The 13,512-nt window shown below is 38.6% G+C and overlaps 1 protein-coding gene across 4 annotated transcripts in view; it reads left to right on the top strand.

Annotated features, from left to right (window-relative positions):
- Positions 1 to 1,620: 1,620 nt before the first annotated feature.
- Positions 1,621 to 13,512, top strand: part of TBC1D15 (TBC1 domain family member 15) — a 66,084-nt gene continuing 54,192 nt past the window's right edge. For all 4 annotated transcript variants that reach the window (XM_060165290.1, XM_060165289.1, XM_060165291.1 and 1 more), the window contains exon 1: positions 1,621 to 1,708. In XM_060165290.1, the coding sequence (XP_060021273.1) occupies positions 1,679 to 1,708 (30 nt within the window). In that variant the 5' untranslated portion in view covers positions 1,621 to 1,678. The remainder of the gene's footprint in view (positions 1,709 to 13,512) is intronic.

Genomic DNA, 13,512 nt, shown 5'->3' with positions numbered 1-13,512 from the left:
GAGGTGGTGATATCAGAATATGAAGATAATAGCCCAGGAATAGCTTTTGGAAAAAAGTAAAGAAGTCTAAGGATAGCCCATGAGTAGCACCAGAATTTAAGGGGCAGCTGTAGGATGAGGCTTAAGAATATGAAGTAGCAGATGAACCTAGGGTGCCAAATTTTCAATGACAAATCTTTAATTCCCAAGCTTATTATATAAAATAATAGCTACCATTTATTGAGTATTTTATTCCTAGTACTCTACTAAGGGCTTCAACTCTTCTCCAAAACACAGGGCATAAGAAACGTCATTAAAACTTTTCTGTAACCACACCCTGTTACTCTGAGCTGGCGGAAAATTTATCCTGGGTCATTATCATGGCTCTACACATCACACCTAAGATTGCATGAAAGTTCTAGGGGGTCATACTTAGTCCAATACATTTGGGGAAGGCCCTCAAGTCTTCATTCAATGTTGGTTACTGCTAACATGCTCATTTCCCCAGCTGGTTTATCCTTTGCAGGTGAGCTGTTTTGCCAAGTGAATGCCAAGCTTGGGCATGGGGTCTTGGCTATGGTTGAAATCTCTGATGCAGCCTTCCTAGTAGTACTACACATCCATTCCCATCTAAGGTCTTGCCACCTCCTTCACCCATTAGGTCCCCAATATTCACAGAACCAGCAACTCTCCTCTTCTGTTATTCCCTTTGGTTGCCACTTACTCAACCAACCTCGAAAGCTTCTAACCTCTCTCCACTGTGTGAAGAGAGAAGTACCTCAATGGGCACAGGTGTTTTGGTACAAAGGGGCCTTTTATTCCGCCCTAGGGCAAGGGAAGTCCCAAATCTTGTACCAGAGCTATCTGGGGTAGTATCCAGTCATTCTTTTACAGCACTAACAAAACAAATTATTATCTTAATATCTCAACAAATCATCTTACCACATATGCACTGTCCCATGAAATCTTTACAACCACCCCATGGGTAATTCTCATTTTCCATCCTGAAGCTTGGATAAATTTAGAAATCTGTTTCCAAACAGCCATTAAGCAACTGTGTAGGAACTGTGAGCTACGTGCGATGGACTCTGGAGCAACGAGGGCGTGGTATCAAAACAGTTCCTATCAAAATACCTCGCTCTTGGTCATGTGTGAGTGGCAGTTACCAGACTCAACTTCAGAAACTTCACATAGAGGCGAGAAGTCTCTGTGTGTGCGCCTCGGATAGAGGGCTGGGGCTCCTTTAATCTTCACCACAGCCCTATCTCAATTTCACAGATGAAACCCTGAGGCTGAAAGTGGAAGTGACTTGCCCATGGCCACAAAGCCAAGAGCAGGTTTGCTGGGTCCCAATATGCTGTCCTTTCCATCATACCAAGCTGAAGGGGCCTGCGAGCGGCTCGGAGTCTCGCCCCCAGCCAATCCCCAAAGCAAAAACACTTCAAATTACTTACCCTCCAAGGAAAATAAACTGGCACATGCGCAGTATGCACCAGCGACTCCACCCGAGAGGCCTCCGAGGCCTACTCAGTGCACATGCGTCAGGAGGCTCCTCCCGTCCCCGCCCGTCACTCCTCGCCATTCCCGCCACTCCCCGCCCCTTTCCCGCCCGGATATCAGCCTACTTTTGCCGGATGTTGTTGTGAGTCTGAGAGACACGTGAGACGCTGCTACGTCATCAAAGGCACGCGCAGCAAACATGGCGGCGGCGGTGGTTGTGAGCGGAAAGGTAGGTAACGGCCGCGGGAAACATTCCTGTTTTTCTTCGGGATGGGGCTGTTTTTGCTGCTTGGAGCCTGGCCGGAGAGGGATGCGAGGGCCTTTCTGTGTCAGGAACAGCCTGTGGAGGATGCAGGAGAAGATGACTAGGTGGTGTCAGCTGTTCTCTCGAGAATGCCGGCTCAGTCCGGGAATTAAGAGACCCGGCTCCTGCTCCGAGGCCAGCTAGGCCTCGGCGCCGTTCTGGTCGGCTCTGTCCCAGGGCGAGGGGCTTTTATTTGTATTGCCTTCTTAAGAGACAGGTGGTTGCCCCGTTGCTTTCTTTTGCTGTCTTGATTTTCTCTGACTGGAGCTCTTTATGTCTGCTCTTCGGACTCCAGGATTTTTTCTCTTCCTAATCTAACTCGCCTTTGCTTCACTCTGGTGAAGGCATCTTTGTCCTCTTCGGGAAGAGCTGAAAACAGGTGCTTTGCAGCTGTGCAAACCAAGAGTGTATTGGATCCATTTTACCAGGTTGCCGAGTTGGTTGGTGATGGTGAACAGCAGGGCATGTTTCCCTTCAGGGAGCTGGAGATTTACAGCATCGCACGCTTGTCTGGGAAGGCGTTAGTTACGGTATTTATTTCCTAGACAAATCTGTGATGTTCCCGTTGGAGACTCTGTGGTACCGTCTTACGGAGGTGGTCATTGACCCCGTCGTGATAGTTCGTTAGGAATTCGGATTAGGTGCGGAGGATAGTTTATCGCATAGTGCCTGTTCATGTTCCGAGGACACATCTTAATGCCTGTTGGTTAGGACTATCGTGGCATGCTACTGGAAGCATTTCCCATTGCGCGAGTATTTCGAAAACAGTTGGGTCGGGTAGTGACTCATCTAACACCAAGGACTACTTACTTTTCGCAGATAGCTTTCTCCGTTCCTTGAGTTTCACTCATTTTCTTTATGCTGCCCTCTCCATCCCATTTTGAATTATTTGACAGCGTTTGTGCTTTAGTGTATGGACCACTAGCCAGAATAACACAGTACTGTTACTCTGGAGGGTGACCTTGGGAAATTGAGCAAGCCTGAATTCTCCGTCCTTCATTTTCTTTATCCCCAGAATGGATGTGGTGCCAGGCATTATTTCTTGTATTGGAGTTGCTAAGATTACATGAAATAATAAAAACTTTATAAAAAATTACATACTTCTCCATACTGAGTATTTTAAATGATGGGTTGGTCATCGTTTTCAGATTTTCACGGTCTTTGGTTGTCTTGTCAGTTTTGTCTTCAGGGTGGATGCTGATCTTCTGCTTGGCTCACTACATATTTTAAGGTTATATTGTTTGATTTTTTTTTTATCTAGGACTTTCCAAGAAGGGATCCTTTCTGTTTGAACTACACTTTTTCAGGTGTGGATTGATTTTGATAGAACCCTTGAGATGAAGCAGAGTTGTAAAATATAAGACTTTTTCCACCCTTTCCTTCCAGTCATTGCCTTTCATAATGTGACTTATTAGTCTTTTATTTCTTAGGTCTGCTTCGTCACCTCATTTATTCTCACTCATTGCAAATTTATACCCATTCTCATCACTCCATCTAAATTATTTTTCCATGCCCAAAGCTGCCCTTCTCCCAAATAATTGTATGATGACCAGCAAAAGCCACTTATTCTTCCCTCAGCAAGTTCAGATCTAGTTTAATGGCATCATCATTCACCTGGTTGCATGTAAAACAAACTTGGAGATGTCCATTTCTATAACAACGTCTAAGCAATAACCAAGCCCTACCAGTTTTACCTTAAAGAGGTTTCTTAAATTTGCTGCATCCTCTTCATTCTCAGTGCTTAGTTCATTCAGGCATTTAGCCTTGAGCTCTTGGCTGATTTTTCTCCTTGTCTGCAGTCTCTTTGCCCACCGTCTCCTCTACACAACCACTGGAGTTATTTTCTAATGCACAAGTCTGATTGTCTCTTGCTTTAAAAAACAAACAAAAAATCTTAATTTTGTTATTGTCCCCATTGAAATAATACTCAAGGCTGGTTAACATGGCATAAAAAGCCATATTGTCTTTCTGGCTTTGTCTTATGCTTCCCTACTTCGCAGTCTTGTTTCTTTGAGACAGGGGAATGCAAAGAAGACACACACACACACATTTATGAAAGAGTGTGTATATGTGTGTCTCTCTGTATTTATTTATTCCTCACCCGCCACCCCAAAGGTTCAGCTAAGACCTGTCTAATTTAGAAACCTAGGGCAGTGAATGTTAACCAAGACTTGTAAGACACACATGTGGTACTTTTAAAGAATATAGGTGCTGGGCCACAACCCAACTCTGTTGAATTAGAACCTCTTGGTGTTGAGATCTAGGATGTAGAGTAACTTTTCTACTAAGACTACTTTGCTTGCTTTGAACTTTGAGTGTAGGAAGTGATGGGGGGAGGAAGTTAATCTCTGTCATATGGAGAAGCAGTGTAAGATAACAGTCAAGAGCTTGGACTCTGGAGCCAAACAAGTTTCAAAAACTAACTTCACACTTGCTAGTGACTTTAGTCAAATTATTTAACCTCTCTATGCTTCAGTGTCCTTATCTGTAATATGGGGATGATAATAGTACATACTTTATGGGATTTTTAAGGTTAATAAGTAAATGTGTTAGAACAAAGCCTGGCACGTAGTAGATACTGTGTAGGTGTTATTCATCATCTTAATTTCCCGGCAAGTCATTGGTTGGGTATGGCAGAATTTTAAAGGTTTAGAATATGGTTTTTGGTATGGGTGTGAACTTCGTTTTTGAAATTACTTCAGTTCTAACTCTCAGTGTTATTTTAGGATTTGAAAAATACCTTGTTTTAGAAGTCACATAGTTTTGATGAATGAAAAATCATCACAGTAGGGCAGTGGTTAAGGAGATGGGAATCTGATTGCTTGGGTTCAGAACCTAGCTCCACTGCTTTATAGCTGTGTTAATTTGGTCAAATTTCTTAACTTTCTGTGCACCAGTTTTCTTATTTGTAAAATGGGGGTAATAATTATTTTCCATCATGGAATTGTAGAGAGGATTAAATGAGTTAATATTTGCAAAGCATTTAGAATAGTACCTGGCATCAGGTAAGTGCTTAAATTTTAGCTGCTATTATTACTATTGTTAAGGAAGATCTTTCAGACGGTCTTAAAGTTGTAAGGTTATTATTGATTTGGAAGTAGTTGAATGTTTATTTTTGCTGCCACTTTCTACAGAGAGATTAAGGCCGCTTACAAATATTAAAGCACTATAGTTATTTAAAATAAATCAGAGGGAAAAAACACAAAAGGAAAGTGAATAAGGGTAAGAAAGGTAAATGGAACTGGAAGTACGATTATTAAATAAACTCTATGCTTTAGTGGGCTACAGTTTTGCCAAAGAGGGGAACTTGATCAATAATAAGAATTACAGGATCTACAATAAAATAAAACCAGGAGCAAAACCCAAAAAAACTAGTTTCTGAAGATTAGATCCAAGGATAAACTCTTCTGTAGTTTCTTTATACTATGTACTATAATGAATTTGATTATATAGCATATTGTATCCTTATGGTTAAAAAACCCCACAACCCTATAATGCCCATTAGTATGCTGATGGTTTTATACCAGTGGCTAGCTAAGTAGTTCAGTAAATACAGGGTACTGATTTGATGTATTTAGGTCTCTGATGATTTGACTGAATTCAGGGGTAGGTTGTTGTCAACATGAGTGGATGGATTCAGTGTTTCATCTATGTATATTTTTCTTAGCTGAGCCTGTGAAAGTGGGTTTGAGTTTGATTATAAACCCTGATTAGTTCTTGGAGTTCAGCTATTCTTTGTTGCTATGTATATATAGAACCATATGTTTTAACAATCAACCAAATAGGGGGGAAAGATTGACATTCTGTTGTGAATTTTTTTTTTCCTGGCTGTGATCTTTATTTCCCGCAGTTTTATTGAGAAATAATTGAGGTACATCACTGTATAAGCTTAAGACATACAGCCTATTGGTTTGATTTATATATATTGTGAAATGATTATTGCAGTAGGTTCAGCTAACACTCATCTTCTCATATAGATCCTCCTGTGAATTTTTAGGGGAGAAATAGGGACACTGACTGCAAAGGCTATCCTGCTTTAGGATAATTAATGGAATGAGTTGAATTAATGGAATGAGTTGACTCATTGCAGAGAAGGCGGGAGAAAAGCGATAGTCTGAAATAGGTTTTGGCCTTATACCCAGTGCCTCTGATGGTTGCAGTTTACTTTTATTCATTTATTCAACAAATATTTATTAAGTATCTGCTTTCTTCCAGGCACTGTTTTAGGCACTGGGGATACATCAGATAGCCCCTTACCTTGGAGATTACAGACTTCAGTTCTTCAGAAGGAAAACATTCACTAAAAACCACTCGCTTGTTTAAATAAAAAAGTAAATATGAGTTTTAGGTCCTTGAAGTGGTGCTAATTTTAGTGAATGTTCGTTTTCTTGAGACTTGTAGACTGATCCTCATGAGGGCAGGGCCTGAAATGTTTTACCTGTGTCTGGCAGATATTCTGGCATATAGTAGGTATTCAGTGAAGAAGAAAGAGCAAGAAAGTAGAAAAAAATGAAGGGAGACTAGAGGAAGAGAGGTGTGTTCACTAATAGCACTCTTGTTTTGGAGTTAAAAAGTCCTGTTTTAGTATATTTGCATTTCACTCTAGGTCTGTGTTTTTACTGTGTTAGGCTGTGTTAGAATTTGGTTCTATTGAAAATAACTTGAAACAATTGGGAAATCACCTGTTATTTTTTCTTTGAGTTTTTTTATGGCATTTTTAGTAAGAATTTATTTTGTAGCTTAAATTTGGTCCCTTCCAGTTCCTTTTAGATATGCTTGTAGTCCTGTGAAACCCCTTGCTTAAGAAAGATTAAGATTCTTAGTATCTAGCAGGTTTTCCTGGAGAATTTTCTTAGACTAGATCTTGTAACATGGTAGTAACCTTCCTTGTGTAGGATACAATATGAGTATGTCTTCTTTATTTTTCTAGCATTCTTTAACAAACATTTGAGTACCTTCTGTGTGCTGAGTCCTTTATTCTCGACACAGCACAGTAGTCTGCAACAAGTCATTTCAATTTGTGATTTAATAAAAACACGACTTTTGGGGGAAGAATTCAAAATGCTGCTGAGACTAAATGAAAAATTGTAACCCAGCCTTTTAATTTTCACTTTTTGGTGGAAGGAAATCCTTATGAAATCCATTCACTGTTTCTTGTGCAATCTATGGTGTGTCTGTAGTCGTTGGTATAAGAGAAGTCATTCGTTTAATCCTTGTTATACTATACCTTCCATACTGCCCTCCTGTCTGACATTGTTTGGCACACTGATACGCTTAAGATGCAGTAATAGTTCTGCTGCCTGCTCTTTATTGAGAATTGTACCATCCTCAGTATCTCAATATCTCTCTGTCTTCACTCTAAAAATTTGTGTGGTTTGTTACTCTTAAAACCACCTGTGTTCTGCATTTCTTTGAGTTACACAGTCATTACTGATTAACACACCCCAAATAAAACTCATTGTTTACTTTCTTCCTTCTGTATTCTCTCAGTGAATAACCGCATACACTCAGTTTTGTCCTTGACTCCTTTCCCTTCACCTCCCACATCTAATCAGTCACAAAGTCCTATCATTTTGACCTTCTAAATATCATTACAAGCCATCTGCCTTTCTTCATCCCTCTGCCACTGCCTTGGTTCAAGCAACCATGAATCGCTTCCTCCCTGGATTACTGCAGCTGTTCATTCTTGGCTCTGCAGCCGGTGTGTTGGCTTAGAAAAGGCAGGTCTGACATACCATTCCCTGCAAGAACTTTCTAGTGGCAAATAATCATCTTCAGGGTGAATTCCAAACTCCCAAATTCCTGAGCATGGCTTAAAAATCCGGTATGATCTGATCTGGTCTCTACTCTTGTCTCTAAACTCTTAGTACTGTCTGATCTGGGTTGCAGCCATGCACTGAACTACTGCTCTCTGTATAGAACATACAGCTTCTTCCAAGAACATATACCCTCTTCTAGTTAAAATTGCCATTCTTCAGGTCTCAGGCTATATGTCACTCTAGTTAAAGTCTTCCTGATTTCTCATCCTGCCTGAGCCCCTTACATCTAGGTTAGCTATAATTTATTAGGGTCTGCGGTGGCAGCCTATTCAACCTCCATCATATGTTGTAATTGTCTGTTTTCTTGTCCTAATCCCCAATTAGATTGCTAGGAAGGCAGTGACTGAGTCTTATTTATTTATACCTAGAAGCTTACTCTGTGCCTGGCACATTGTTAGGCATTCACTGTACATCTGTTGAAGAAATAACTGAAATTGACATCTCATACAGGATCCTGTGCATACTTCTATCACACACTTCTGTGACCATTGATTTACATGACATTACTAGTTTAGTTAGACACTTTTTACGATGTATGTTTTTCCACCAGTACCTTTTACTCCCCACATCTAGTTGGTGCCTAATAAATGTGTATGAGTAAAGAAACTTCTAAATCAGATTAGGTGGAATGGGGGTGATTGGAAGTGTTGGACGGGCTATTGTGTTCTTTTGAAGGACTTCATAGAAGTTGTTTGCAGAGAGAAGGTATAAAAGGGTGTTCTAGGTAGAAGGAACAGAATGCACACACACAAAAAGGCACCAGGTTTTGAGGGAACAGGTGAGTTCAGAGGGTCCCAAGGCAGGAAGTATTTGGGAGTGTCAGGTGTTGCATAGCTGTAGATGTAAAGTGTGTTGTCAGAAGGATTTTGAGCTTAGGTGTGGATTGGTCAGATGTACGTTTTATTAAGATCATTTTTGGCAGTGGTTATACATTATACAGTTTACACAGATTATTGGAAGGTGATTAGCTTGGGGAAGAGAGACCAGAATGTTATTTTAGTAAACCCAGGCTACATATGATGAGGGGTCAATGTCAGAGAAGATTTGAGGGATTTAGGAGGTAGGATGAGTATGGTGAAAGAGGCATTTAAGATACTGCGTGGATGGAATGTCTTACACAGAGTTGGGAATATCAGAAGAGCAGATTTAGGATAAAACATACTGAGTATAAGATGCCTGTGGATTATTCAAGTGGAGGTATCAAGTGGCTGCTTAGATATTTGGGTGTAGAACTCATTAGAGTTTCAGGGCTTACACTGGCATTTCCTGGTGATACTGTCTCTAATCCAAAATTTACATTATTTATATGCTGAATGATTTCAAAGAAACTGAATTTTTGTAACTTTCTTGTTGTTAAATTTAGCTTATAAAATTCACAGTTCCTAAAGTTCAAGAATGTATGTTGTGTATGGTAGGTGTTGGGTTTCCAGGTTTGGACAGAGATTTAAGGCAAGAATTTTATCCCTAAGCCTAAGAGTAAATTTCAGATATTTGGGTTGAATGTTTTCATTTATCTTTAGTTTTTGAAAATATTATAATAATTGTAACACAAAAATCCAATCCCACTTAAGTGTAGGAGTAATATAAAAATTTATCTGCTACTATATTGTGCAACTTCATTCTAACTTTTGCTAAATTAGAGGTCAGTAAGTTTATTCTAAAACATTTGCTGTGGTCCCCAGAGCACTTTTAATGAGTTATGTCGGACATGGTTCCTTTGGAAGAAAAAAATCTGAATTTTCTATTGCCATCAGCAGGCTGTCATTGGAAGTTTTATAAATATAATTACCTGCTTATGCATCTTAGCAGATATTTAAGAATAAAGGAGAACTTGAAGGGCCTGAGACAATTTTATTCCAAATGGAGAACTTTTTTCCTTTCTTTAGTACCTTTACACATTGTTCTTTTTTTTCCTCCCAAGAGGGTGGGGAGCAGTTTAGAATATTCTAGCTTGTGTAAAGATTTTATCTTTTTTATAACATTGCCAGATACATACAGGCAAGGAACTTTATCTTGTTTATTTTTCTGTTCTCCATGGTGTCTGGCGCATAATAAGTGCCTAATAAAAGTTTGTCGACTCAAGTTTAGATAATTAGTTTAGCACCACCAAGTGGCAAGTGTTTGAATGTCCTTGATAGTTTTTGCTCCCTATGGACACTTAATCCACAATGAAAAACAGGTAGGGTGTGATTTTTTAATTTTTTTGAGGCAGGATCAACTTCTTTTTCTTTCTTTTCTGCTTTTTTTTTAAAGTAAAATATCTTTACTTAACGTATTTACTTTTATACAGCGTTTTGAAGTTTAAAAAAATAGACTTTTCCTGTAAGTTATTTTTTATACAGCTTTATTGAGGTGCCACTTGACAAAGAGTAAGTTGCATATAGCATGTATAATGTGCTAACTTTTGATGTATATATACACTGTGGACCCATCAACAGAATCAAGAGAATGACATGTCTACCACTCAGAGTTTCCTCCTGGCTTATTGTAATCTATCACTACCTTCATCCTGTCCACAGACAAACACTGAGCTGCTTTTTGTCACTATAGATTAGTTTGCATTTTCTACAACTTTATATAAATGAAATGATATGGTATGTACTCTGTTTTTGGTCTGACCTTCTTCATTCAGCATAATTATTTTGAGGTTCATTCATGTTGCTGTATGTATCATTAGTTAACTCCTTTTTATTGCCATGTAGTTTCCTGTCGTATGGGTATACCACAATTTGCTTATCCATTCACCCATTGATAGACATTTGGGTTTTTTCCACTTTTGGCTGTTACAAATACAGGTGTTGTGAACATTGATATGAGTATGTGTCATATGAGTATGTGCGTTCTCTTTTCTTGGGCAAATATCTAGGAGTAGAATAGCTGGATTGTAATGTTAGTTGCGTGTTTAGCATTTTAAGAAACTGCCGAACTATTTTCCAAAGTAGATGTACCATTTTACATTCCCACTGGTGGCGTATGAAAGTTCCAGTTGCTCCACATCTTTGTCAGCATTTGGCATGTTGGGGACTTCCCTGGCAGTCCAGTGGTTAAGACTTAATGCTTCCACTGCAGGGGGTGTGGGTTCGATCCCTGGTTGGGGAACTAAGATACTGATGCCACATGGCGCCCCCCCCCCAAAAAGAAACATTTGGCACGTTTGTTTTTAGAATTAATAGATGGCTTCAGTTTGCAGTTCCCTAATGACTTATGATGTTGAGCATCTTTTCATGGGATTTTATGTCATCCCTATACTTTCTTTGAAGTGTCTGTTCAAACCTTTTGCCCACTTTATTTTATTGAATAAATTGTTTTCTTCATTTTCTTGTCACTGAGTTTTGAGAGTTCTTTTTATCTTCTGGATACAAGTCCTTTATTACATATACAATATGAGTTGCAAATATATTTTCTCTGCCGGAGCCTTAATTCACTTAGTTATAGTAGCTTTTTGGTAGATTCCAGTGGCTTTTCTACATAGACAGTCGTGTCATTTGTAAATAAGTTGTTTTACTTGTTCTTTTCTAATCTAGGTGCCATTTATTTCTTCTTTTTTGTAGTGTCTGAAACCTCAAGTAAAGTGTTGAGTAGAAGTGGTAAGGGTGGACATACTTACTTTGTTCCTGATCTTAGGAGAAAGCATTCAGTCTTTTAAGTATATGATGTCAGCTGTACTGTTTCATAGTTGCCCTTTATTAGGCTGAAGAAGTTTCCCTTCTATGACTGATTTTGCTGAGAGTGTTTGTCTGAAATAGATGTTGGATTTTTTTGAATCCTTTTTCTGCATCTTTTGAGATGATTTATATGGTTTTTCTTTTTAAAATTTTTCATTGTGATGAATTATAGTGATTGATTTTTTAATATTAAACCAACCCTAAGAGTAAACCCCACTTGGTCATGAAGTATTTTCCTTTTTACATATTGTTGGATTCAATTTTTATTTAAAATTTTTGTACCTAAGTTCATGTGAGATATTGGTCTATAGTTTTATTTTCTTGTTTTTGTCTGATTTTAGTGTCAGGGTAGTGCTGGGCTCCTAGAAAGAGTTGGGAAGTATTCCTCCTCTTCATTTTCCTGAGTTTGTATAGGATTGGTATTACTTCTTTCTTAAATATTTGGCAGAGCTTACTAGTAAAACCATTTAGGCCTGGAATTTTCTTTGTGGGAAGGTTTTTAACTAAAAATTCAGGGAATTCCCTGGTGGTCCAGTGGTTAGGACTCCGTGCTGTCACAGCCAAGGGCTCAGGTTTGGTCCCTGATCGTGGAACTAAAATCCCACAAAACCTCGCGGTGTGGCCAAAAAAAAAAGTACAGCAGAAACTAACACAACATTGTAAATCAACTATACTCCAATAAAAATTAATTTAAAAAAATTGAATTTCCTTAATTTATACTGGGCTACTCAGGTTATCTTTTTCATCTGTGAGTGTTGATAGCTGTGCCTCTTAAGGAATTTATTTGTTTTGTCTAAGTTGTCAATTTTTAAAAATAAACTTATGTATTATGTATGTATGGCTGCGTTGGGTCTTTGTTGCTGCACGGGCTTTCTCTAGTTGCAGCAAGCAGCGGTTACTCTTGTTGCGGTGTGCGGGCTTCTCATTGCGGTGGCTTCTCTTGTGGAGCATGGGCTCTAGGCGTGCCGGCTTCAGAAGTTGTGGCTTTTGGGCTCAGTAGTTGTGGCTCACGGGCTGTAGAGCACAGGCTCAGTAGTTGCAGCACACGGGCTTAGTTGCTCCGTGGCATGTGGGATCTTCCTGGACCAGGGCCCAAACCCGTGTTCCCTGCATTGGCAGGCGGATTCTTAACCACTGCGCCACCAAGGAAGTCCGAAGTTGTCAGTTTTATTAGTCTAAATTGTTCATAAATTTTCTTAGTATCTCTTTTACTTGTATATATTTGTAGTGATGTTAAAGTTCTAATTCCTAATATTGTTAATTTGTGTCTCTTATTTTTTCCTCATCTGTTTGGCTAGAGTTTTACCAGTTTTATTCTCAAAGAACTAGCTTTCAGTTTCATTGATCTCTTCTCCCCTCCCCCATTTTTCTTTTTTCTATTTTATTGATTTCTACTCTGATTTTTCTTTCTGCTTACTTTGGGTTTAATTTGCATTTCTTTTTCTAGTTTCTTAAGGTAGATGCTCAGGTCATTAATTTGAGGCCTTTTTTCTTTTCTAATAAAGGCATGTAATGCTATGTTTCCCAGTAAGCACTGTTTTAGTGGCCCTACGCAGATTTTAATACGATGCGTTTGCATTTTCATTGAATTCAAATACTTTCTAATTTTCCTTTGATTTCTTCTTGACCCTTGGGTTATTTATAAATATGTTATTAATTTCCAGATATGTGAGAATGTTCTGAAGATATTTCTATTACTGATTTATAACTTACTTCCATAGAATATACTTGAATTCTTTTAAGTTTATTGAGATTTGTTTTATGGCCCAAGTTTTGATATGTCTTGGCAAATGTTGTTGGGTGGAACGTTTTGAGTGTAAATTAGGTCCAGTTGGTTGATGGTGTTATCAAGTCTTCTGTGTTATTACTGATTTTCTGTCTATTGTTTAATCAGTTATTGAGAGAGGGGTTTGAAATCTCTGACTGTAATTGTGGACTTGTTTGTTTTTTCTTGCAATTCTATCACTCTATGCTTCATGTATTTTGAAGGTCTGGTATTAGGTGCATAAACACGTGGAATTGTTAGGTAATCTTGAGGCACTGACCATTTTATCACTATGAAAATATCTTTCTACCTGGTAATATTTCTTTGCTCTAAAATTTATTTTTGTCTGATATTAGTATAGCCATTCTAGCTTCTGATTAGCGTTGGCATATCTTTTCATCTTTTAATTTTTAACCTATTTGTGTCTTTATATTTAAAATACTTTTCTTGTAGGTAGCATAGATTTTGGGCTTTTCTTTT

Source organism: Lagenorhynchus albirostris, chromosome 11 (assembly GCF_949774975.1).
Source record: "Lagenorhynchus albirostris chromosome 11, mLagAlb1.1, whole genome shotgun sequence".
NCBI classification, from domain to species: domain Eukaryota; kingdom Metazoa; phylum Chordata; class Mammalia; order Artiodactyla; family Delphinidae; genus Lagenorhynchus; species Lagenorhynchus albirostris.
This window is presented reverse-complemented; position numbering and strand designations above follow the sequence as displayed.